At 47.7% G+C, this 27,599-nt stretch overlaps 1 protein-coding gene across 3 annotated transcripts in view; it reads right to left on the bottom strand.

Annotated features, from left to right (window-relative positions):
• Nucleotides 1–1,615: 1,615 nt before the first annotated feature.
• Nucleotides 1,616–27,599, bottom strand: part of LOC308071430 (uncharacterized protein) — a 96,072-nt gene continuing 70,088 nt past the window's right edge. The window contains exons 2-6 of one of the 3 annotated variants that reach the window (XM_080406836.1): nt 26,886–27,016; nt 23,224–23,393; nt 22,593–22,677; nt 22,270–22,471; nt 10,979–11,092 (exon numbers count right to left, since the gene is read on the bottom strand). In XM_080406836.1, coding sequence (XP_080262962.1) covers nt 11,078–11,092; nt 22,270–22,471; nt 22,593–22,677; nt 23,224–23,393; nt 26,886–27,016 — 603 coding nt within the window. In that variant the 3' untranslated portion in view covers nt 10,979–11,077. Of the gene's footprint in view, nt 27,017–27,599 lie in introns of all 3 variants that reach the window. The other 2 variants (XM_080406835.1, XR_013931200.1) reach the window with 2 other exon arrangements.

Here is a 27,599-nt window from a genome sequence, read left to right as displayed (position 1 = left end):
AGGGAAGAAATGTTAACATCCAGGTGGTGCTGTAGCTGTCCCCTCAGCAGGTTTGGGCCAGTTACATGTTTCAAGAATCCTATTTAGACAATTGTCAAAGAGTGTTCAACCAAAGCTAACTCTAAAATAGCAAATGATAAAGCTGAATGCTTATTCAACTTCTGCCATGTCAGTTCAATCTAAAAATGCTTTCTGAGGTAAAGATAATTTATATCCATGACTTTCCTTTCATACATTTACATACAAATGTTTCACAATAACCTCTAGGAAGCAGACAAAGAACAGCTTCTGATTTCCTTTGCACTTCACCAGTTAAGTGTTAACGACAGTTTTTTATAACCCTATCTGCAGCTCATTGCATGCTTTAAAGTTCCTTTAATCCAATGTTAAAACAGTAGTAAATGCTTTACCTTACCATTTATAACTCATTAACTCAAGCTTCTCTCTGCTCACTGAAAAGCTGTTGATTTTGCATGGAGCTTCCAACCATGTATGTAAATTGAATATGCTTAGACCTAAACTCTCGTGTTTTGGTTTGGTTTTTTTTTTTTTTTTTTTTTTTTTGAGGAGGGGCATAATTTTGTAATTTTTGTTTTAATTTTTGTTTTTCTTATACACATTTTTGTATTTACAAAATTTTACTCTTGTATTTTTAAATTAGCAAAAAATTCAGTGCTTAATAATGGTTGGATTCAATGATCTTAAAGGCCTTTTCCAACACAAACGGTTCAATGATCCTATGTGTTACCTTGGGAAATGGCTGGGGTGGCCCTTGCTCTCAGCTGTGACGCAGCCGTCGTGCCCCGCTCTGCTGTGCCCCTCGTGCCTGCGCCCCCTCAGTTGTGTTTGCATCCTTCTGCCCTCAGAAGATCAGTTAACAGGTGTCAGCACATACTTCATTAAAGGGAAACGGATGCAATAAAAATTGTCCTTGGGACATCCCGGTGGGCAGCCTCCCCCGTTCCTATCCATCACTACTCTGACATCAAGGCTTACATCATCCCCTGTGTATGTGTTTCTAATGGCAGCACATGTACCCGGCTGCAGAGAGACAGAGCCTGCCATCTGTTACCTCTTTGCCAACAGGTACACCGCCGGCGTGGGTATTTCAGTGGTCTTCGGACAGTCAGCACCACCCCAGCTGTGCTGCAGGAGTACAGCGGTGCTGCAGCACAAGCTATCAGGCTGCAACAAGGCCTTCACCATCAGCCAGATTCTACTGTTCATGCTGTGTGTCCTTCCTCCAGAGGTGAGGTGAGGTCAGGTCAGGTCCCACTCCTCTTCCCTCTCTCCCTCCCCTCCCTTCCCTCTCTCCCCTCCTCCCTTCTCTCCTCTCCCCTCCCTCTCTCCCCACCTCCCTTCCCTCCTCTCCCCCTTTTCTTTCTTTCTTTCTCTCTCTCCCTCCCTCCCATCTGACTCCCTCCCTCCCTCCCTCCCTCCCTCCCTCCCATCTGACTCCCTCCCTCCCATCTGACCCCCTCTCCCACACTCCTCAGGGCTATTTAACCACTTAGCAGGAAGGAGCTACAGCTGCACATCATCCGTGTCAATCAACCCACTGCCGCTGAGGCAAGGCCACAGCTGCACGTTATCAGTGCTGATCACCCCTCTGCAGAGCGGGCAGCTTACACCACTCCCACACGAGAAATGCTCTTCGCTGAGGAACATGCCCCAAAATACCAGCTGGGTTTGGAGGTAATGCTGAAGACAGTGGAATATCTTTGCCTTTGTTGGTATTTTGGTGAGTCATGTTATGATGCTTTATTTTCCTCCCCATGTGTTATTTATTCAAGGATTTTGAGACAATATAGATATTCCTGCAAATGTTTTCAGATCCAGCAATAAGGAGCTGAGGAAAAAAAAAAGTACACAGCAAAATATTTGGTTTAATGTTGGCCATCATTCTTCTGTTTCGGAGGCTTCAGTCCTTCCATCAGAGCAGAAATCTGACCAGCTGCTGGCTGTAATGGTGAGCAGCAGCTGATTCCCAGCTGAGCCAAAGTGTAAATATTAGGCAATTAAATTTATACTTACCTGTGTAGTTTTCAGCAGTTCAGTCTGTGTCCACATCTTCTCTTCCCTCTTTTCCTTTTACCATTCCCTTTGCTCTTTCCTGCCTCTCCCCATCTGCCAGCTCTCTGCCCCACAGAAGAGGGGGGTCCAGGACCACCTGCCCCACCACAGCCCCTCATTCCCCAAACTTCAACATACAAACTCCAAAGTGGTGGATTGCTCCTGGTCTGCTCCAAGGGATGGTCTCCCGTTCGTGCTGCACAAAAAGCCAAGGGATCAGGGGTCTATTCCCCCAGGAGGAGTGGAACAACCTGGCCACAGTGGCCCGGGGAGCCACCTCCTGCCACCTTCCTCTGTCCCTTCGGCGCTTGCACTGATGTTCTCCCTCTTGCCGTTGCCAGCTGAACACGTGCCCGTCTTCCATCACTATCATTCTAGAGATGTGTAAAGGGTGCAAACCAAAATGTCTGCAAATATTTGCTTTAATGTTTAATGAATTTGCTTCAGGAGTTTACCCTGCTTTGGTACCCATGTTCTCCAAGCACATGCGTGAAAGCCTGGCAAATATGATTCAGGGCTGAAGCCATGTTCAGAGCAGGGGTTTCCCCCCAGTCTGACACGCAGCGCTGCCCCGGCAATGCCCACCCCTCCGGCCCCAAATGGACCCGTTATTCAGGCAGCAGAGGATGACCGTTCCTGCTGGGGAGGAAGGGGAAGGGATTCGGCGCCGTTACCCATTGGCACAAAAGCTGCCACTGCCAGAGGTGGCGGCTCAGGGTGGGTACCTGCACCCCTGCGGAAGGTTTCCCCCTCGGGGCTTCCCAGCATCTAGCCAAGAGCAGCGCTTTGCCGTGCAGCTTCCCCCGGAGCAAGGAGGAGCGCAGCCAGCGCTCAGGTCGTTGCTCCTGGCATGGTGGGCATCGCCAGGAGCCCTGCGGCCAGTGCCCCGTGCCGCAGCTAGCCAGGGCAGGAGCAGCACAGCTCACAGCTCCCCGAGGGGCTGCCACAGCACCCAGCGTTTGCAGAGCACCCGGGAGGAGGCAGATCCCTCGATATTGTTGGCGCCTTCCACTGCGTGAAAGCAGACGGTGTCAGGAGGCTCCATCCGCCCCTCGGGCTGGGCTCCTCTGCTCATTTGTACTCACCATTAAGGGTCACAGCATCTTCCCAACGTGGACTAACCCACAAGGGCACTTAATTATATAGATAACATAGTTTGTGTCACAACTAATCAGGCTTCATGTTACAAAAGAATCTCTTCTGAAGTGAGAGGTTAAACACGTCTTTTTGTGTGAATGACAATATGTGCAGCTACTGAGAGTAAAATTGCCAGAAGTGGGTGTTATACCCACTCCAGAAATCTTTTTTTAAAGGAGAGGATTAAATTGAACCACTGACATTCTCAACTCTAGAAATGCAAAAAAACCCCTGTATTTTGTGTGTGGATTTGTAAGGACAAAATAGAATGTATTGAACTCCAGTATATTCAAGAGTGATTAAAATCCATACCTCATCACAAAAAGGGAGCCTGCTATTTTTTCTAGCAAGATTGTAGTGGATTCTAATTCCATTGTTGTGTTACTGAGAACGATGGTGGCACACCGTATATTACTTTTATTCACATTGACTTCCACCTCACTCCACTATAATCAATGTTAAAATTCAAATCAATAAGACTATTTATACGCCTTAAGTTGGGTTCATGCATGAAGGTCACCCATGAATCAGGGGCTAACAGTGTAATCATAAAGCTTCCAAAATAAAATAAATGTTAAAGCATAACCATCTGACCTAAACATACTTTTTATAGCAAGCAATACCCACTCACTATAAATATGGTGAAACCAAAATTAAAGTATCCCCACAATGGAGTATTTGTTCCTGTTTATTGTGCAGCTGGATCAAGATAAAATAATTGTTGGTTTCCGCAGCCCAGAGGAAACGTGCACGACACTCGCCTTTCCTCCAGCTGCTTGTGCTTGGATTTCTTTGCACTATATGTGATACTAAAAAGTTTGATCCGTGCTTTCCCGTAGTGTTTATACATCATTTCCTTTAATAGAGGAAATAAAATGTGAGTGGGTAGTGTGTCTTAAGACAGATTCATTGCCACGTTAACATTAGATGTTATTTTAAAAACTCATAAAATTGACAAGTGGCATGGCTTGATAAGTTGTAATAAAGAATTATTTTTTTTCTCTGAACGCCAGTTAGAAATAATGTTTACGTCTTCAGACTTACAACCAGAAATTTTTTTGTCTGTATTTTGTAATTTATATAAAAAGAAAGAGGGAGTGCAGTAGTACGCGGCGAGGCCAGATGCCTGGAGATTGCAGCCTGAATGAAGCCATTTAGATTAGGTTTAGCTGCTTTAGTGAGTGGTTCTTGAGACTGAGTAAGAGTGAAAACATACTGGGAAAAAAGGGTAAAAGGTAGAACTCTCTTGTGAGACAGGCTGCCTGATGCTGAATAAAAATAAAAAATACAATTAGCAGCGCGATGCTGCCTGGGAAAGCTCTCTGCTGTTGGGCTCAAAGCATGCTGCTGTTTTATTTAACCCAGGGAAAAAAGCAAGCAGGATATGGAGTGGCAATGTAAAAAAAGTCACGTTCCCTTTCACTGCATTCACCTGGACCATTCAGCTATAATATAATAGTTTCTAGAAGAGGCTTTCTTCCCCATTGGCATCATAAGATCAGGAAATTTGCCTTACAGAGATCTGCCAACCGTAGGCAGAGAAGTTCACAAAACCAGCCTCCGGAGCGGAGAGCAGCGGCGGCGGTGAGGAGAGGCAGAGCACGGAGCCACGGCGGCAGCGCCCGGTGCAGGACTTAGGGAAGCTGCTCTGGGTATTTCTGCAGGACATCAGACTCCCCAGGCGGTTGAAGCCCCCGTGCCAACGCTGAGCCAGTGCAGGGCCAGCACACCACGGTGTGGGGGACGTGCCAGCAGCCCCCGGCTTTGCATCAGGTGTCTGCATCAGCACGCGCTGCAGTGGGGACCGACAGGGCACTTTTTTGTTGCTGCTGTTAAACCAGAGCCCTTCCAACAGCTACGTCTGCCGGGAGGCCTCTGGTTTCCGCATTTAATCCGTGACTGTTCTGTAAGCAGCATTTTGGGAGCTTCCTTCCACGGGTTCCTAACGGAGATGTCGCATGTGTGGCTGCCGCTGATTTGCTAGTCCTTGTGCTCTCCCAGGTGTGCCCGAGTGCCTCTCCACCCAGCGCCATGGGATGCACAGGCAGAATTTTAAACATTTAAAGATTCAGTTTTACCACTGAGACTTGGAAAAAAATTCTGTTTCACTAAAGGGGAGACGTGAAGAAATAATACTAGCACAGCAGTCATCAAGGTTGTGGCAAGAAACATCAATTTCAAAATATTTTTGTTTCTTTTAAAATTAGGACAACACACAATGGGTATTACTTTATGATGGACAAGTTTTGCAGAGCCCTGTGCTTTTACTGACAAGTTCAGAGACGGTCAAATGTGGCAAAATAAGTTTTCATCAGGCATTTATGCTTCCTGGTGTCTGCTGGGTGGAAATAAATTGCACACACATCTTCAGTTTTGAAATAAACAATGCATTTATTTTCTTTAAAGAAAGGAAATATCCTTTAAGTGCATTACAATAATGAAAATCGATTCAGCCCATGGAGGTCTCTAAAGAGCACAGGAATAGACCCACGTTCCCCTGTGGGGAGAAGGCAGGGGCAGAGCCCTCAGCCACACGGACCCCCCCGGGGCACCCTGCCCTGTCCCTGGCACCAAGGGACTCCAGTCTGTACTTCCTTCTCACAACAGCAACACCCCACACCACTTTACTCCTTGTGAGAGCTGTAGCAGGATGAAAAGTGTAATAGCAATCCTGTTTTATCACAAAAGGTTGTATTTTTAAGTTGGTACACGCTAAGCCTTTCATTTCCAGCTCTCCCTGCAAACCAGGGCTGTCACTCTGCTGAACACGCATTTAAATCCTTGCATGTGTGCACGTAGATATAGATACATAGATATAGATGCAAGTTTGCATGTGACTGGCATGATGAAACTGTAGAAGAAAATGGAAATGCAGCAGGGAAACCCATGGCTGAGCCCTGGATCGCAGCGCAGGTGTCCCAGCTACAGGAGAAAGAATAAGCCTGAAGGTGCATGAAGCTGAAGGCTGCTTTTGCAGCTCTTGCACTGTATTTCAAGGGAAGCACAGGGAGCCTGCATACCGGCACTGGAAGGAAAAAACAGCTCCTGCTTGTGAGAGGAGGGAAGGCAGCATTTTACATTGCCCGTTTTCAGCATGAACGACCCAGTTGTGTAAGCAGCAATCTTGCAATGAGCTCTAAGCCATCCATCCCTGGCAGCCACGCAGACGCAATCGATGGATGGCACAGAGGTAACTCCTGGGGCACCTGGAGAAGCCCTGCACACGAGGACAAGGACAGCTTTTGGGCTGGGAAGCGGGGACCCCTCGCTAGCACCTGGCGGCATAAGGCACGCACCGAGCAGCAGGCTTGAGAATGAGCCTGCCCTCTCCAGGAGCTCGGCGTGCGGAGGGCAGCTGTTCCAGCCAGATTCCCTCCTACGTAAGCACTGCACAGCCATGTTCCACGGGGGTCACCCGATGTGCTGACTGCTTTCAAAAACCTGTCACTCTGCTTTGGTGTCCAAACGGAGAAGGGGTGCGTTTGGAGGTCTGGAGCTCGCACAAACTGAGGGTTGAGACTGCGCCAACAGGCAGGGTGGGAGGAGAGGTTTTCCAAGGGAAATGTCCACAGTGCGCAGCTCCAATGGGTAAATAAAATAGATTCAGTAAAATGCTGGAATGGATATATGCGTGAGCTGCCGGCAAGGTGCCTGAGCACCAGGGTCCTGCAGAATTCCCCACCGCACACCAGCCTCGGGGTGGAGCCAGCTGAATGCATCTCAGTCCTCCTCTTAATTTTATCTCCAACCAAATATAACTGTGCAAAACCATGCTGCTAATCTCATCTTTTTCAGAATAATATCAACAGCATCAGCAATATTGGCAATTCAATTAACTAATTATTTAATATATTTGTTTTCTTTTAAAATATCCCCAGTAATAATTGCTAGCTCTGTTGTTATAAAAGATGCCAGAATCTATTCCAATTATTATTACTTTTAAAGCACAAATGACATTTTTAATATCCTCCTAGATGCTTATTACCATAGGAAATTGCCACAGGAGTCCAGTAACATCTCCTTCTGTAACTGATATTTATACCCTTCTCATTGTTTCCTGGGCCTCACCGAGCGCTTACCCAGCAGCAATCACGCGCGATCAGGGGCGTATCCTGTACCCCTTCTACCAAGTTACAAGGTGATGGACAAGAGCAAGACTTTGATGCAAGAGTTTAAAGTTCTGACAAACTGTAAAAAAAACCCCAGAAATCATTTATGACGGCAGATGATAATGAAGTTGTACAATAAAGTTGGATGGGCATCATGAGCTGCCCCCCCTGCCCTGGGCTAGCAGGCGGTTTGGCTGAGCCCCCCCTGCCTAGCCGCCCGCGCCAGGGGCAGCCGACAGCCGGCCCAGCTCCCGGCGCAGCGTCCGCAGGCACCGCACAAACGTACCGGGTGGCCGTCAGAGCCAGCAGCCAGCGCTCACGAACGCCGAGCGCACACGCACGGAAGCACAGGGCTCGCAAGGCAAAGGCCTCGCCGCGGGGTCTGAACCCCTCTGCAGGGCCAAGGCTGCCGGGCTCCCGGCCCCTCCGCACGAGGGGAGAGCCCCGCTAGGCAGCGGCGCCGTGCGACCGCTGGGTCCATGCACAGCTCTGCAGAGCAGCGCCCAGCACACCCCCACCCCTCCTGTGCCCCGAGCAATGACAGGACCCTGGGACACCGCCACAAGCAGGGAAAGGCTGCTCCTTCTGAGAGACCTGGGCTTCAGCTGCCAGTTGTGCGGGACCACGTGCCTCACCCCCACTCTCAGAGGCAGAGAAGTTGGGGTTGTCCACCCCAACCATCCTTGTATTGGAGAGAAAGAAATAGAAAAATGCACCTTCAGACAGTAATTCAAATTATCCTCTAGAAATTACTTTCTTTCTTTCTTAGGACAAAGGAACTGTGAGGGAATGGTCTCTTGAAAGCGGGTGATCCTCACCCGCCTGCCTGTTCGCTTACCTCTATCTGGGAATGGACCTTCCCAGTGCACTGAACCGAGACACAGAGAGAAGCATCCCCCCTCTCTTTGCTCTGTCAGGGCAATGCTAAACACAAACGTTGGTGGTTTCACCCAAAATCCCATTTTACACAATCAGCATTTCTTAGGAATACCGTGCCAGAAACACATGAAGCACAAAGCTATTGAAGTTCTCAGTAGGACACGCGTCTCCTCCACAAACAAACAAGTACCGCCACTCAACACAACGCTGATGTTTATGTGGACGGGCTCCCCGAAGGCACTGGGCTACCCGCAGTGCCCCTGCCCGCAGTGCCCGCAGTGCCCGCAGTGCCCCTGCCCGCAGTGCCCGCAGTGCCCCTGCCCACCGCCTCCCCAGCGTGCCCCGCTCACCACAGGCACAGCCAGACACACGCCCGCTGCGCCAGGAACGTGATGCTCACCGCTGGCGCCTGGGGGAAGGGGCACTGCTGCTGTGAGAAGTCGTCAGTGCCCAGTGTTTTCTCCATGAATGCTGAGCTTGAGAAATAAATATTGAAAGGGAAAATGGCGCTTGGATCCTACAGGAACAAAGACCTTCCATAAAGTTACTGGGACAAATCTGTGTTGCTCCACTGGCTTCTCCCAGCAAACACGAGACTGGGTCAGTGGAGTAGAAAGTGCCCACCCTCCTCTCATCTAAATCACATTAAAATTTGGGTCTAACAGGTGTTGGTACAGTCAGAGCACCACCTTAGGACAGTAACTAAAACCAGAAGCCATGATGAAACTAAGAATAAATGTACAAAAATAACACACTAGAGGGATGCATTAAAAAGACCCATTTACAAATGTACCTTTTAGTATCTGCATCTGCCTTGGCAACATGTGGAAGGTCTGCTGCTTAGCATTTGGATTGGAATTAGTTTGTGAACTGAGGTGAAGGGAGTGAAGCTTGATGCTCGTGTTATTGATACGCTGGTCATCCCAAATTTCTCACCTCACTACCCAAATTGCCTTCTAAGGATCTGATCCAAGTCCTAGGGAAATGAAGAGGAGCCTTTCCATTAACTGCAGCAGGCTCTGGACGGAGCCCTGCCTCCTGCAGGGGCGGCTGCTGAAAGCCAGCACTCTATAGGAACTGGGTCGTGCTTCTGTGAACCAGTTCAGGCTGAGCCCTCAAAGCGCAATGCATGAAAGCCATTGTTTTTATACAGTTTTAATCGCAAATCCTAGTATCTATAAACAGAGAAATATCCTTCCCCCACATCTGAAAGGTCAGATATCCATCACATACCCCTCTCTGCAGCACAAGCTCATACCAGCCTCGGTTTCTTGGGCTCACTCCTGATTTATTGCTCCTCCGGCTGCCCAGGTTACATTTACGGTATGCTGTCCACACAGGCTAAGATATAGATCCAGAAGGATAAACACTGAGATGCCCATATGGCTGCTCCACATCCAGGACTTTGGGATGATGCTCCCATCACTCCAGAGCACTCCGTTCTCCCAAATTGCTCCAGTCAACTGTGTAACGCGAACTCAGGCACGGCACGCTGCAGCAGCATGCTTGATCACAGACGGTACTGCACACACAGCACTTTTCTTATTGTTACAGGAAACAATCCATGTTTTATCCATTTTCCACCAGCACTTTCCTTCGCTTGATTTTCAAATGCAGTCCTGCTTGCAGAGTCCACGACCAGCTGCTGCACATCAAAAAGAGTCAAACCATTGTGGACTTGAGCTCAATAATTAAACAAGTGAGACACCATAAAAAAAAAAAAAAAAATTAAGTGAAGCTGGCCTAGATTTAGCAACAGAATATCAATTTGAAAGCAGAAGACAAAAACCTGCATCCTACAAGGCCTTACAGATATCAAGATGCATCTCTGAATTCCTGCAGAGGGGATCAGCTTTCTACTTAAACTTTGTCATATCCTCCTCACAGGAGATCTGCTTTTAACTCGGAGATGTCTCTGACTTCCACTGTAAATTACTGCAAGTGCATAGTGTAAGAGTAGTAATTGCAATGCCAGACTTTGGCAGTTTAAAAGAACCGCATCAAATGCTAACAAATAGTTTGCTCTTCCTCCTGCATATGTTAAGTGTATTCAGTAGTCAAAATTAATTGTGCAGATAAAAAGATACCAGGACTCCTGTCTGTCCATGGGATGTAGTATCATGTAGTCAGCTTCACAGACTGCAATCTGACCTCCTCCTTCTCCTCTTGCAAAACAAGGCTTCCATGGCACTTGTTGGCAGTAACAGGCATCTGGATTCCAAAGTTATGCACATCCAAAAACCTAACCCAGTGATCCCAGGTGAATTGCCTTTAATTAACTCTTTCCCGACATCATTAAGAGTAAGACTGCACCTGCCTAAGTGGTACTTCAGCTGCTTCCAAAGGAGAAAGGAGGAGTGAAGAGATGTGCTCTCACCGACTGAGCCAGAGGCAGATGAAGGAACAGGAGAAAGAGCACTGCTGTGTCCTGTTCCCTCTGGCCCGCAAACTCTTTGACACGTTTGGTACCTTGCTGCGGCTCAGACCTGACTTCCCACAAACTGAGGTGGGCGAGGTGCTGACACAACTACATGTGCTTGAGCACCCGCCGCCGTCCGCAGCTTGGTTTGCCTGCTGCCGGTGGGATGGATGAGGCACCTCACCGCGGCCTGACGCAGGCTGTGGGATTCCCCGGGTAGACGCTTCTGGTGGAGCTGAATGATGTGCTCAGAGCAGAGCTCTTGGCCATGCGAGTCCCGGCTCTGCCGTTCCAAGGGGTCATGTGCTGGGCGGGAGGATGGGCCGGTCTGGCTCAGTCTGCCCTGCCAGGACAGAATGTTCCTCTAGAGAAATACACACCAGCAACTTCAAGCCCAGTCTGAACCTCAGCACAAAACAAAGCGCGCCTTGGTGGTTGTATTAGTCTCTCAGGGATGGTGTTAAACAGGATTTACCTAAGAAAGCAAAACGGGAAAGCTTTGATATAAGTTTACTTTACACTGTAAATATTTAGAATATCAATATACTAGAGCATTAAAGGAAACATAAAACTCCTTGGACAATGGAGGCAGTATTTTCAGCACTTCCAAAAGAGTGAGAATTAATGATCAAAAGCTTTCTGCGAGTCAGGAGCCTCGCGCTTCCTGGGGCATGTGGCTCAGGGACTTTTTCATACCTGCAAAATGTATTTATCAGGAAACTGAATCCTCATCAGGAAACACTCAAATCTACCAGATCCAGGTTTGGGGAGTTTGTCCCATCTGTGAGGAGGAACACGGCTGACTCACACCGCTGGGAGAAAGGCCACAAAGGAGAGAAAATTCAAAGACTGATGAATCCTTTGGGGAATCACTGAAATCCACAGCACAGCTGCCAAGGACCTGGATTTACTCTCCAAGACCTGAGCACCTACTTCATCTCCAGGGAAATCAAAGTATTTTGATGAAGCCTTTCACTAATAGCAGTCCCTAGTACATGCATTACCTCTCGCCAGTGTACTGCAGCAGGTGCTTCCCAGGGTGTCCAAAATGGTCTGATAGCATCAGGTTTTCAGTATGAGATGTTTCAGCAGCAGTGGGAAAAGGCCACCTCTCCTGGTAGCCCTGCATTACTGCCTGGTTTGTTATTCAGTCTTCACTTCTCCTTGTCTTTTTTTTTTTTTTTTTTTTTAAATATATTTGTCCCCTCTTCTTCCCTCAGAGACCACTTATGGAAGTCTGCCTGCTGCATTCTCCATTCCTGTAATTATTCCCATCCACAGGACTGAAGAGCTTGCACTGTACACTGTTTCCTAACTTTGGAGTTAGGAGTAGGGACTTTTTTACAGTGTGATTTTCTGCACGATGTGGCACTTGCTCAGCATCCCTGGGTCACACAGGTGCCTGCAGTCACCTCAGAAAACCTGGGTACTGTCAGCCATCAGCTCGCCCTGTCCTTACCATCCTCATACACAGAACACCTCAGCCTCACCTCTTTTTAGCCCTCAGTTATAGTTGCAATATTTCATTGCAGGAGAGCTACTGTGGTTCCTTTGGCTCACCTCATTACTGCTTCAGGCCCGATTTCTTTCCTGCTGCCCCTCAAAGAGAGAGCAGGGAAGAGTGCAAACACACTGGCTGCAGTGGGATGTTTCTAGTGCATTAATTCTGTTAATAACTGCTCTATTTTATGCCTCATGAATCCTCTTGTTCTGCATCATCTCGTTGGAAGACAACTCCAGGCAGTGGGCAGCATAAAAGCCACAGATGAAAGCAACCCCTGCTGCTGAGGCTCTGCCCCACGGGATGATGGACACCCACCACCCAGCTCCCTGGACCCCCCACTAAATGCCTCTTTCACGGTCTTTCTCCAATGCAAATTTCTGGGTGCTTTGAAATCTTCCCGAAATCGCCCTATTTCATCTTTCCCCTGAAAGCGCAGTCGGATGATAAATGGTACCTTTTCTGAAAGGAGCCGCCTTAGCTGCCCCGGCACAGCCTCCTCTTACGGGCAGAAGCCCGTGGCTGAGCAGTGCCGTGGGGATATGACTCGGAAGACCAAGATTTCCCAGCTCTGCCTGCCGAGCCCCCTTCCTGGGTGTCCCACGGGAGCCACCCCCGGCACACGGCAGGACAGGCAGCACAGACCCTGTGCCTCCTCCCCGCGGGACGGGGGGACCCCGCGCTGCCCGCCGCGCTGCACCACCGTCAGGGGATCACGGCCTTCCTCTCACAGAGAAGGTTTGTTTTAAAATTATACGTGGCACTAGCTGAAGCAATCTGGTATGATAATGTTCACGATGAAAGTTGTTTCTGAGACAAAAAACTTGCACAGCACAGGATCTACCGGCCTTTAAAATAACAGTTTTAATCTGTACCCATGTCTGCATAAAAGGCAACAAAAAATGTGAGGAAATGATAAAGATATTAACATCCTCTCTCAAAGATTTTCTGCGTCTAATTTAATGGTTTTTAAAGCGTTTGCCAGCACAGTTCTCTCACTTCAGCTGGGCACAGCTTGCGACCTCCATCTGAGTGATGTCAAATCATAACGTGATACACTCATGAGTGTACAAATAAAAGCCCCTTTTCTCTTTCTCCGCTTTCCGACACCATTTGCAAGTGCAGCCCTGGTGTGGGACCAAGCCTGGTGGGAGACATCACACCCCCGGACCCCACAGCTGCAGCTGACCCCGCATTTGCATTTCCCACCCGGTTTCCACCTGGGTGAAAGGGCACCCTGGAGGCATCTGCCCAGCCAAGGGCCAGGGGTGCCACCGAGCACCCGCAGCCGCGTCCCTCATGCCAGGGGTCCCCACCCCCACCCCTCGCACCAGGCACGCAGGCAGCAGGGAGCTTCACCCAAGATTTTGCAATAATCCTGGTGTGCAGGGACAAGCTAGGCACAATACACCCCAGGGCAACGGATCCTAGCACTGCACGGACACAAGGAACCCACACACACCCCTCCATCATGTAAAAACAACACAGGGGGGATCAAGGAGGCAAGAAGAGGAATCTCACCCACAAAAAAAATGAGTAAATTAGAGAGGAGAGACAATAAATCCAGGATTATTACTATTTAAATAGGAGCTAGACACCTAGCTGCAGACTAATTTCACTTGCTGAGATTAGATACACAGACAAGTAGAGAGAAAAAGGCTCTTTTACATTTTTATCTTTGGTTGGCAAGGAAATTAGCTCCAAATTCAGGTATCTTTACAAGGGACTGCTGTGCTGAACTCTGAAACTCTCCTCACCGTTATGCCTTGACTCAGCATTTTGAGTAATTCGAGTACTTTACATCCTGTGGTATCTGCTGTTTCCAGCAGGTACCAGCATTTCTCCACCACACCTGAGAAAAACCTTACATGTCTCTAGTGGGTTTGGGGTCTTTTCCCTACCAGGGCTGAAGAAGAGGGAATTTTCAAGATACGTGCTTCTTAACGGCCATCGCCCTGATAGTTTTGCATCATCAGCGCCCCATCTCCAGAGTTTACAGTAAACTCTGCGTGGTGAGTTGACCCTCAGTGTGCACCTCAGAGGAAACTGAGAAGTGTCCTGTGAAATCAGGGAACAGGCTTTCAGCATCCTTTATACTTACAGTGTCTCCAATTCTGCATTGTCCTGGCAGAGAGCTTAAAACAACCAAAATCCATTATAAGCCCTTAATTGTCACTTTCTTCAGAAAATAGATGTTTGTGTGCGTGAGTCATAATAGTCACCATTCATTACGATGGTGTTCTTGTGCTGCTAACTTTAAATAAACAGCAATGTTTTGATAAAGTTTGCAAAAGCATAATTAGTCCTACAGGCACAATATTTTCAGATTTCAAATGCTTGTTTTCCAGCTGTACTTTTTAGATTTATAATTTCAAACACAGATGATCACAGTCTCCATTGAAGCTCAAGATTTGGGGGGTTTGGGCTTAATGGCATTCAAAACCTTATTAAAAAACACACACACGGAGAGATGCAGTGCATATTTCCCCATTTTCTTTGTTATACGCATCTGTCGCAATCTAAAGAAGTGAGAAAGAAAGAAAAATCTAATATAAACACAGACGTTAACATTAATTCTGTTGGGATTCCATAGCATGTAATCCTTTTTTCATGCAGTTCTTCATTTCTTTAATGGACCAAAACACACTCAAGTAAGAGAGTCACTCTTTCAGAACAGCTGAAAAGGAAATACTGTGGTAAGGGACGGCAAGGCGAGACAAGAGGAGAAAACCATGCCAAGCGCATCTTGCTGAATAGGTCCTGGCTGCAAGGGCGAAGAGGAGCGATTTCACCTGGTGCTTGCGGGACACGAGAGCACGAGGACCGCCACAGTTCAGCGCTCCAAGGACTGCAAATATTTTGAAAGTTGGAGCCTTTGTGGCTGTAAAGCCTCATGATGTCAGTTATAATCAACCTCCTCTTGGAGAAATAGACTGCTACAGTGTGCTCGTTTTAAAAAAAAGTTCAGTATTTTGCTGGTTAACTTGACTTTTAGATTTATTTCCCAATTGAGTAACTTGTAAGAGCTTTCCTTGTGTACGATAACTGCTGTTCTTAGGCTTTAGGAGCAGTGCAGGTTCTGCTCGGGCTATAATAAAACAGTGAGTACTTTTTATTTATTTTATTCTCTTAAAATGTCAAGATTTAATACGGCTTCAACCTCAGCTCAGCTGCTTCAGTGCAAGAGCTCCGTAACTGTTTGCCAGCACCAGACTTTCTGACAGCCCTGGCAAAAACACAACCACAGGGAGATGGGGTCTTTCCCCAACCCCGGGAGAAGTGCCCCGGCACTGGTAAGTGCTGGGTGATGCTGGTTTGTTCCCGCTTAGGGGACAGACAAATCAACCTATTTCAGAGCTGAAAAACAGTGGTTTGCCAAGGGTTGTGGGACGGAGCCTTTCCAGAGGCACAACTGTGTTTCTTTGCTGCTCTGTTCAATTCAGTTTTAGAACAAGGCACAGCCTTTGCATTCCAAGAGATAAAACAACAGAGTAAATTAAGTAAAGCTAACTGTAAACTGTCTGCATTTTTTAAAGCGGCTGCTGGTATCACCAGTGCAGTTTGCCCTTGCAGGGCTGGTACGGCAGCACAGTTGCATCTTCTGCCCACCCACATGGGGGCTGCAGAGTCCCCCAGCGCCTGGTTTAGCCCACACGAGCAGGGGCAGCAGCGGAGCCTGGACCAGCAAGCACCTCCTTCCTCAAAGGCGATGCAGGAAAATTGACTCTGACTTTATTGCAGTCTCAGTGGCATTGCTTTTATGGCCTTTCCCACCCTGCAGAAGATCAGAGCAGTAAATCCTCACCATTACAGAACACCACGCTGACACCTGATGATACCAGAATAGCAATGCCTGCAGTTTCATTTTATTCTGCAGAGAAGGTTACATTGGGTATGTAAGAGGAAGCCGCTGCCACTGCTGAGGATGCGGGGGGCTGCGGCCACAGCAGGTTACACTGAGGGCTTGTGCGTGCCTCTGGACAGGGCAGAGATCCCTGCAGTTTAAAGTCCCCTCTGAGAAAACACGTTTTCTGTCGAGTTTCTGCACTTTAAACGGCAGCACCCTGTGACGTCTCGCCTGCAGCACCCGGCACTGTGTGTGCTGCTGGGCAGGCTGGGCCAGTAAAGTCGATGCCAGTCCAGCTCTAACGTGTGATGTGGGAAGCTCCCTTCACTTTTAATTTAACTTCAGTTTTATAGTCTTTTATGTCAATTGGATCTGAACAGGCATTTCTATATATATTCACCATCTTATTTCTTTTCACAAAAGTATAGCAGTTTGGGTTACAGTCATTCACTGGTTTTCATATTGGGAATTCTCTGTATCTTTCAGACAGCAAACTCTGGGTTTATCTATGCCTACTGGTTTTTGCTTTTTTAATTCAGCCACTGACCATTAACCCTAGCTTATCCTTAGTTCATGCAAGCTGCTGCTCTCCAGAGCAAACAGAATGTGGTTTTCACCGTTTTGATCAGATTTCTTTCCTGCACTAGCTAATGTAAATAGCAATTACTTTTGAAAACCACGTATTTGCTTGTATTTATATTTGTATTTGAAACGCAGAGCTGTTTTCTTTGTACTGGCCACAAGACAACTCCCCTGGAAGGGCCATGCTCTTGGAAAGGCTGAGCTCCAGCTTTCAGACGGCCCAGGGGCTCCATGCTGCTTCTGGGGGCTTAGAGCAGGCAGGGCTGCAAAACTGCATGAAGGACCAAGAGGAAAAGCAAGAACTTAGGAAAGGTGCTGACAGCACCAATGAAAGAGTCGGTGTGAAGGAGCATTCAAGCCAATGAAAGCTTGGAGACAGCAGAAACCTCAACACATGTTACCCTAAAGCAGACACGTATTGGCTAACAGCTTGGATAACCCATGCTTTCTCTCCTCTAGCTTTGATCCATCTTTTATCTAAAAAATAAAATAAAACATTGAAATTGCTCCACAAGTATTGCATTAATGTACTAATGGGCTAGTGAGGATGACACAGAAGATTTACTCATCATTGCTTTAAGGTTTTATAGGTCATACCTAACATCTATCACCATTTCTGTACTATAAATTCCAATAATTTGGGAGCAGTTTAGCAAACTGCAGCAGAAATGGAGAAAATGAATGGCTCGGAACAAAAGAGCCTTAACAAACCACACAGATTTTCAAAGCAGGCTGTGTTAGAGGTTAGTTATGCTCCTTCATTTGCTATAGCAACGGACACTTTAGTCGGAATGTGCACCATGTCACACCATTTTCTGCTTCTTTTTTTTTTCCCCCATAACCTCTCAGATGGCCTGGAAGTCTGTAAGCATCCCTTAATAGACTCTTGTTATGAAAATTCCTTCCTGGGAAGCATCTAGAGATAAAGATCTTTCACTCACAGAGAAAAAAAATAAAAAAGGAACGGGCTTTCTCTGGTGCAATTGTAAAGCAATTTGGTATGCGATTAGTCAGAAGGACGGATCATGCTCTGCTCTTACTTATTTTTTAAACTAACAAAGAAGAATCTGGTGCATGCTTTTTGTAGTCCAAGCATTTCAAAAAGCAAAACCAAACAAGTATTTTAGCAGACACCACAGAAAAAAACACTAAATTCGCCAAAATGACTTTTTTGTTTCCATAGCAGAGAGTTGCCCTCAAAAATGAAATCTGTTTATTTTCGGTTTGTTTTCTTATTCAGACCATTTTGTTGGGTTTTTCTGACCCCGCCGGTGAGGGCAGCTGTGTTTGCAAGGACAGCAATGAATTCATGCTGGCAGTCTCCAGGTGTGCCATGGCTGAGCTCGCTGCCCACTCCCGGCGGCGCGACAGCCTCAAGGCTCCCGTTGGGAGGTGCTTTTCCAAAAACACCATTTTTTGGACCTTTCCAGTAGCAGGTTTCTTAGTGAGGAATGCGTGCTTTCTCACGCTGATCCATGATGTTGCAGAGAATTAAAATCATGACCGGCCCACCAGCAGCCCATCGCAGAGCTTTCCTATGCAGAACACCGAAAATGGCAGGGAGAGGGAGGTTAATAAAATCTGCAGAGTCTGCGGCGGAGGGGGCCGGGCTGTCAGCTGCTGCAAACACGCTGTGCATGGAAGTTTATCACTGCAGAAGATCTGGCTACTATTTTTTATGAAAATCACTCTCTAAATGGCGGCTTATTGAGATATTTATTGGCAGTAATTATTCAAATGAAGAAATAAAGCTAGTAAATTTGGTTCTTCAGAAAATTTGCATTGATTTGCAGCATTAATACATACAAATACCAAAAAGCCACTCAAGTGCAACCTGAAACTCCTTTCTTCCATTTTTCATTGTACATTGGTTTGGCAGACTTCAAAAACCTAAACTGCAATACTGTGGTAAATCATTTTTTAACTTATCTCTGCCTGATATTAATTTCATAAAAACATATATGGTTTAGACATAAAGGCTTGTCATCGTCTCCCAGATCAAGGGAAAGAAAGATAAAAAATATTTTTTAAAAAGTCAAAAAACTCGATTTTCAGAAGATCAAATCAGCTGGCTGAATTGAAAAATAACTTTAAAAATGTTTAACATCGCCTTGGAGCAAAGTATTCACTATTGCCACCAAAGTAAAAATAATAGGGGATATGCTTTCTACAGTGTAAATGTGGGAAATGTCTGAAGACAAAGTTTGGAAAAAAGAAAAAAAAAGAAGAGAAGTTCTGAGACTGCACTGATTTGTGAATGGCACACCTGACAATTTGACAAAGCACACACATTAATTTCGCTTCAACTTTTTCTTCTTTTAAAGAAGAAAAAATAGAGTTAGTAAACCTTTATCGACCTCTACTGTGAGATTTGTAGTGAAATACTGAACCTTGTACTGTCACAGAATCGCAGCATGGTTTGGGTTGGCAGGGACCTTTGAGACCACCCAGTCCCACCCCCCACCACGGGCAGGGACCCCTCCCCCCAGCCCAGGCTGCTCCCAGCCCCGTCCAGCCTGGCCTTGAGCCCTGCCAGGGATGGGGCACCCACAGCTGCTCCGGGCAGCCTGGGCCAGCGCCTCGCCGCCCCCGTGGGGAAGGGTTTCCTCCAAACATCTAATCCAGATCTACCCTCTTTCCGCTGAAAGCCATTGCCCCTTGTCCTGCCGCTACAGACCCTGCTAGAAAGTCTGTCCCCATCTTTCTTAAAAGCCCCCTTCAAGTGCTGAAAGGTACATCAGTACATCAAAATTGTGCTGAAACATTACAAGTAGCACAGAGAAGACCTACAAGAGTAATTTGCAACTGGAAGCCTCCTTGCAGTAAAAGGTTTGAGAAGACCAACAATTCCTTTTAATCCAAAGTGTTCAGAAGGTGGCTTAAACTGACAGTACAGGACTCCAGCCTCGCACATGAAACCAGCTTCACTTTGTGAAGAAATGAAACAATTCCGAATAAATCAAAAGGGATTTTTCTAAACAAGGAAAAGGGCTTCAGGGAGGATTTGCGGGTTTAATTTTAAAGCTTCTGTTACACACAAGGTCAAACTAGGGGGCCATAATAGACACTTTGGCCGCATAATCCACGCATCTCCCAACAGAGAGACATTTAACCTGTTCCTGCCATTCAAATTTAAAAGCGCTATATATTATTAAAATCAGTGGTTTAACTGGACAATGTTTAAGGTGTTATTAAATTCCAATCGGCAATAAACATCAAGAAGTGCTGCAGTAAATCATTCAGCCTCAAGGAGAATATTTAGTAGCTGTTACTGTGTTTTGCTGAGGAGCTGACCACCTCCAGGACTAGTGACAAAGATGACCCACCCCAGCAACACCTTGGTAGTCATCCAGCACCAAACTTCAGGGCTTTGCACTGCAGCCGGTGCACGCTAAAACAGAAAAATCTTCCAGGTATTGATCAGAAACGACTGTGGTCTGAATTACATCGTGTAAATCCTATGCATTTCATCAGGTCTGGGCAAACTAACACAGGTCTGTGATAGTTTTGATGACCTGAAGCTGGTCCTTGACACCAAGCGAGGTGGCAAACACTGTGAGCTGATCCTTACAGCGAGCCATGCCAGTGATGGGTACACTGGTACCAGTTTTGGATGGGGACTGGAGCACCACAGCAGTAAGGGGCTCCCAGCCAGAGGGCCATGCTGCCCAGCAAGCTGGGGGAGCTGCACCAAGACCCGAGATGGTCGGAGACGGAGCCTCCAGGAGCAGGCTACATCCTCGCACCCATGGCTGGGAGCAGGGGCTGGTCATAGCCCGGCCTCCAGAGGGGCCTGCCAGCCTTAACGTCCCTGCACCTCCAACGTCAGCAGCAGGGGATGAGCCAAGCGCCCCCCGACCCCTGCCCGGCATGCTGCGGGCAGGCAGCTGGAACCACAGCCCCTCCTCGGGGCCAGCGCTGCCATCCCAGGGGCTTTGCCAGTGGTCCGTACCGCCCCACGGGCAAGGCAGAGGATGGCAGGGACCGCCAGGCTCAGAGCTCTGCGCTTACTCAGTAAAATTACCCAACCCTGGCAACTGCGGCTTCCCTGCTCGCTTTTTGCAAGCAGAGGCTGATAAATGCACACATGACGCAGAGGTACAGCAACGCTTACTGTATGCCAATGAACCTATATGAACCTATAACGAACGTTACCCAGCGATACTGTTTTCTGCAAATATGCGAATGTAATACCCTAAACTCACGTGCAAAAGGGCTGCTCGCAAATAGAAGTGTCTCATGCCTCCTCTTACAAGCAGCACTGACACAGAAATACTCCTCGCCACGCTGCACAGCCCGGCCCCACCACCAGCAAGGCCACTCAGGAAGGGACCGGGAGGGCTCACACATGCCGCTGACGGCAGCGCACGCATTTCACACCTCAATAATAAAACACTGTAGAAAGGATCTGAACTCTTCATAGGCACTTAAGGAGCTTAGAGGAAATTAAAGGATATTATAGAAATATGAATTATAAAGAAGGAAATACTAAAGGATTTTTCCTCCATTATGTCCCACAATTACTTTAATTCCTCTCTAAAGGCAAGAGGCTTAGTGTGATCCCAGTAAATCACCAAGGATTGTTTGTAGGGCCCGGTCCAAGCCCTCAGAAACCAAACCCCAGCCCAGCGCTGGCTCTCCCTGCCCTTGCACAGCAGCTGTGCCGTCAGAGAGACGATTCACCAGCACTGGCTCAGCATCCGCGCACCCGAGACACCGGGACCAGAAACACATACTCACACTGGTAAGGAGTTCACTTCTCAAGCCGTGTAACATCATCATGGGACAAAGGCACAAAGTTAAAGGCATTCCTCCTCCATTTCATAGCCTTGCATTTCCTAAGCATTTAAGGCCATCTTTTAATTATATACACAAGAGAAATGCAACATCTGAAAGGACAGGGTTGAAGAAAAACAGTTGCAAGAGGGAAGGTCCTGAATCTATTAACTAAAATACCAGTATGTTCTACAACTAAAAACATATTTTTAAAAAGAACAGATACCAGGGCTTGTAGGCAGGAGTAATATTCAGATACGTTATAGAAGTGCCATATTCTTACCAAATAGCTTGCTTGTATTGGTAATAAAAATGAAACGTTCCTGGTGGGAACTGGGACCGTTCCCCGAGTGCCTGCGGGATGGAGGATGCTCCCAGCCTCGGCAGGCACAGAGCAGCTTTGGCCGCCTGGGCAGGCTTGTGCTTCTTGTGACTGATGGGAGAAATAAGCCCATACTGTAGATTTTCAGTTGGAAATCTATTTCTGAGTGAACGGCAAGTAAAAAATTTGACTTTGGGCTCATCAGTATGTGATGATCTAGCAGTCTTAATAATGAAGATAAATTCCTGAGCACGTCAAAACATTTATGGAGAAGAGTCAAAGAATTAAAATATGCACAGTGATTCTTTAGATGCTCAGACTGAAGTTCAAGCTAGTATCCCATCTACAAGATTTAGTTTCATTTCAGTTTCAATTATAAGATTTTATTCTTGCTATTAATTTCCTCTGTCATCTGAAATCTAAAGATTTGACGTAGTAAGACTCAATCGTTGTTGGAAGTAGAAGCTTCTCTACTGTTTGCTGTGTTCAGTCAAGAAGGGCAGATTTTTCATTTTAAAACAATAGAAAAACTAGTAAATACTGTGCAAAGATTACTTGAAATTGTAAAAATACTGCTTTATATAAGCAGTGTAATGAGTTTGGTTTAGATAAAATTCCACTCACATTGCTGCTATCACCTTTAAATTTCTTCTTCATTGCCAGTGTTGATTTGCCCTTGCTGAGACGCCGGATCGCTGCCCAGTTCCACCTTGCTTTTTGTCTCCGCTTCCTTGTGCCTGTCTTGGGAAGGGTGTGGGGGGCTGCAGCCTCTGCTCCTGGAGCTTTCCAGCCACTTGCGGGTGTCTGTTTCTTTACGCTCCACTCCCTGAAAAACAGTAAATCTTCTACCATGAACGGGAATTTCATGCCAGCAGTGCCTTACCTGGCCAATGTGAGAGCAAGGACTGCGCAGATCAATAGGTGCCTGTAAAGAGCTGTTTAATGACCTGCCTTTGTGCACTCTCATCCTCCTCTCTAGGCTCCTGAAGTCATTGTCAATGTAGAGCAAAATGAAACCAAAATCCTTAGAAGCTAAAAAATAAAGACATGAAATCAGAAAGCAGAGCTCTTTTCAAGTGCAGACGTAAACGAAAGATAACTCCAGACCCAGCTCTCCGCAGGAAACTCTGAGTTAAGATCCATCTTTCCCTCTACTCCCCCGACCAGTACCAAAACACACATTTCATTTCTCATGTCAGCTCCAACAAGCATGCAGACTCAGCTGCTGGATAATGCCTTACAAAGATAAATTCATGCAAGGGACCGATGAGCGCCAGGCTGCGAATGTTTTATTGGGACAGAAGCATCGAACCGTGGGCAAATCCATGCACCAAGCTGGGCTCACACCTTCCATCGCACCTCCATCAGTAGCTCTGTCAGCAAGCCACCCAGCTTGCCGTTGCGTCAGGCTGTCAGTGTGTGCTACACGGGGATCCGCTCCAGACAAGCCAGCAGAAAGCAACATCTCTCTGTGGTATTTCTATGGGACACCTGAGCTGCCTGGCCCTGAAAGGGACCGAGGAGAATATTGCGGGGGGACTGCAGCAGGGCTGGTGGTGACAAATTCCCAAGGCTCACCGCAGCCAGCAGCTCCCAGCCTCTCACTGCCCAGCACTGGGGCCCCAGCAGAGGGAGGACCGTCCCCTGGGATGGGGAGCCCGCCTGGGGCTGCTGCAGGAGCGCCTGGAGCGGGGAGGTTGGGGGCAAGGGTCTGCATCCTGCCCACCGTCCGTACCCGGCGGGTGTACCTGCGGAGCGCAGGGAGAAATAAACACATACAGTGGATTAGAGAAACACCCAATCTGAAGCCGGAGTTCTGTTATTTATCAGATTAATTATTCTCTGAAGGCAGAGGTAATACCTAGACAAACAACATGAATTTGCAATTCTGCATTTTGTCAGTTTTCCCATTATGCAACAAGGTCATCTCTAATTGACTTTAAAATCCTTCTTAAAGGAGGCTTTGCAAACAAGCTAAGAGCCTGTCCCACCAGTGCTGAAGGTGCTTGTGCCTCTTGGTGGTCCCCTCTTGCCACCACCTTGCAGGGACACTTGCCTGCCAGCTGGTGGGACAACGATGCAAGGTGCGTGCCATGGGGTTTCATCCCTTTCCAGACACGACTCCAGGCGCAGTGCTCAGAGGCAGACGTCTCCACTTGGGACGCTGGGGTTACACAGCTTAAAGGGGGCGTATAGCTACATGGCTGACGTTGCCAAGTGAATTTGAGAATCAGTGGTTTTCCACGGTCTGCAGATGAACAGTGAATTTCCTCCTTTGTTGTTTCATTGCCTTTGGGATTATTATCACTTAACTATACCACAGCCACATTAAGGAATCCCTTCTATCAACCATGGCCTTCTTTGCACAAACATAACAAAAAAAGAGATCCCTCTCTGAATTCACAATCTGAACCTATTGTATTAATCCCTGTGAGGGCTTGGGGGGGTTTGGTGGTGCCTTTTATGAGGTTAATCTGCAGCTGAGAACGGACTGCCACCTGGGAACACTACCCGCTTTCAGAGGTGGCAGCCCACACTCCAGGGATGGACGGGCTGTGCGTTAGGAGTGCTCATGGCTGTACCCTCATGAGCGTAAGGACCACACTGCATCCCTACAACCACCTTGCCAAAACCTGTCCTGGCCTGTCCTTGCCACAGCACGAACCACACGAATGACTTGCTGCAGCCGGTGCCCCCCAGTGCTCCCAGTTTTCTTCCCTTAGAGAAGCACCCGTTTCCCAGTGATAAAACGGGACCTGCCCTCGGCTGCTCTGCTTCACACCCTCACCGCGAGTCCAGTCCCACCGTACAAGACTGGCTGTCAGGCTACTGTCACACAGGAAACCTGGGCAATTATGTTCCATAACAGTTTTAATCCAACAAAGACCAAATGCAGACATATTCAGAGCCAGGTTTTCCTGCCTAGTTCTGCAGCTGCTGAAGAGCATCTCTCCCCTGCGCAGGGAAAAGCCACCACCATGAGGGCGCTGGGCACCTGTGCTGGCAGGGCTGTGGCTGGGCACCTTCTCCCCAGCACAGAGAAGAAACATTTCGCTTCCAGGGCAGCCACCTCCCCCTCCCCACGGATGGAAGTGGAAGAGGTTTCCTCTGCATGCCCACACTCTGCCTTCGTGACCCCTTTGCCGCACACTGCTGGTGAAGAAACTTACCCAGAGCCATGCTCCTGTAGATAAAAGATCTCCACGGAGCAAAGTCTGCAACTCCCACGCACAGAAAAAGCCCCACATGCTGCCACATCAAAAAACCCTCTGCTATTCGGCTTGTAGACTCAAAAGCTAAGTCTTAAACTGTGAAGTTTTTTCAGCAAAACATAGCTCTTCTGCACTTTTTCATGCCTTTTTTCCAATTCTGTTGGGGATTCTGTTTCACAAGAAAAATATTAATCCAGCAAAATGCAACCCATTTGGTCACTAGTGGCAAAGTAAAATCTAGGGGTTTGGGTTTTTTTTCCCCACAGGGTATTCATTTTTAGATTTTAAAAAGCTTGCCAGTTTGCTTTCTGTACTGTCATGGCAGCCCAGTTTTGCTGCTGTCTCCCCTAGGCATCCCACAGCCATGCGCCAGCATCCCCCTCCACTCCCCTGCCCGCCGGACCCACCTCCCTGCTGGCACCCGGTTCCGAGGGGAAAGCTGGAAACCCAATGTTCAGCTGCACAAGCCACTCCCCACCTTCACCGCTGACAATGAACGAATCACCATGAGTGCAGAAATTATTTTTTATACCCTGGAAGGCAGCGTGAATAGATGGGCCCTATTTCAGTTCTACATGGCAGTTCCTGGGCACAAATCACAGGAGCAGGACACGGCGGCAGGGCCAGGCAGAGGGACAGCCTGGTAGCACAGACTGTCTCTAATGGGGATTTTAACAAAGTTATCAGTTTTGTGTTTAAGCCACTGAAGACGTGATACTGACAACAGCACAAATAAATTGGAAGTCTGTTACAAAAACAATCCTGCAAATTTTATATTTACATGGCAACCAGCTTATTATATTTACATGAACATCTGCTGCAGGTTCACTAAAATCTTTAAAACAGATGGACACGAAGAAAGAGCTGGTAATTAACAAAGCTATATGTTGATTAAATCAGCGTGTGGTTAATTTTAATGATTACTGATCTTTATTGGGGTCCATAAGACTTCTCAAAATCAAATTCGCTTTAGCTGACGTGTTGATTAGCTGCAGAGCCACAGACATGAGTGCTGCTCGCCCACGTGCCACAGCACCGCGACAGCCATTGGCATTCCACGCTCCTCCACAGGTGAGGGTCTGATCCTGCTTCCAGCAAAATTAACTGGAGCAAGTAATTGTGGCTCCGTAGCCAAGAAGTGCTGTTGTGAGCATCCATTGTGGCTTGGACATAAAACTTTCCAGGATTAATTAATTCCCTTCCAGGTAGAGCACCCTTTCAGGAAACCACAAACCAATCTCCATTAAGACATTTTGGCAACAAGGAGCTGGCCATCACCCTCTGGTAGGATGCTCCAGCTACCAAGTTACCTCCACCATAGACAAAATGTGTGTTTATCTCAGCTTCAAGCTTTAGATCTCCTTATGTCCCTGTCCACTAAATTGAAAAGCTTTCTGTTATCAGCCCCCTGCTCCCTGTGTTCATACTCACAGCCTGAGATCAAATCATGCCCGGCCCATCTTACCCTTGAATTCAGCAGGCTGACCCCTTCCAGGTGCTCGGTGCCCGTCTTCTTCTCCTGGCCCTTACCCCTCTGCTACCCATGGCCTTCCATGATTCCTCTGTGTGGTCCCTCTTCCCGATGTGGTCCCCCTCCCCCACATGCACCGGCCACAGCTCAGCACAGGGTTTCCACACCAGCCAGACCCGAGCAGTGCCGCCTGCGCCTCCCCCGATTCCCCATCCCTGCGGGCACGGAGGGTGCTGGCCAAGCCCTGTCCAGAGGTAATGGCCATGCCCTCACCTCCCACCTCCAGCTGCCACCTGACAGCCCAGCTCACGTGACAGTCCAGCAGCATCTCACTTCCACCCCAGATGTCACACTGGTGTCAAAGCAAATGCCATACGGGCAGCTGGCATATCAATACTCTCCCCATCTACCACATTTGTCATCTCATTAAAAACAAAAGCCAGTCTTATCTAGCGGTCCCATTTTCCATACCCGCACGTTGATTGACACTAATTAGAATACATTCTAATTAATTATACATTAATCAAGTCTCATATCATCTATTCTCCTGGACTTACCCGCGTCGTACCCACCGGTCCTCCCGCCCTGGCACAAGGCTGCATGCCTCCAGCTCCTGCGCGCACTGCCCAGGCCCCGGCGCCCCAGCCTGAACCATCACTCTTCCACTTGCTTTTTCTGGCCAGTTCCACTGGTGAGGAGAAAACAAGAAAAAGATGTTAATTTGAGAAGAACTTTGTGTTTGTATGATTCAAAATCAATACACAAAGAGTACCAGTACAGCCTCACAGCACCCCCCAGGGAAAAGGCGGCCACAGTCTGATGTTCCGGAGCAAAGCACTACCCAGTATTCAGGCCACTGCTTAAATACCACAGCGACCAGGAGGCCAGACTGCGTTAGTACCAGCTGCTTATGGGCGAGGGGAGAATATGACTGCCTGGGTGGACTACCTCCGAGGCGAAAGAGGTGGCCCAGCTCCTCTGAATCATTTCACCTGTGAAAATTAAGGGAGCAATAAGCACAAGCAACACCATTTCTGATGGTGTCCAGAGAAATATGGCAATTCAGCAGTACAGATCAGCTGGCTAGTACAAGGGATCAACACTGACTCGGAGCTAGCAGTAAAGCCACCCTACTTGGGGTGGCACGTAGAACACCCATAAGAGGTAGGAGAGTTTCAACTATCCTCTTGTCACTTGTTTTAGGTGAACAAGGGCAAAAAATTACTTCTGGAGGAAAAAAAAATAACAACAGGGAATCTAGACCAGGAGTT

Source organism: Falco punctatus (genome assembly GCF_963210335.1).
Source record: "Falco punctatus genome assembly, chromosome: 11".
Lineage (NCBI taxonomy): Eukaryota > Metazoa > Chordata > Aves > Falconiformes > Falconidae > Falco > Falco punctatus.
Note: the sequence above shows the minus strand (reverse complement) of the source record. Positions and strands in the feature narration are given on the sequence as shown.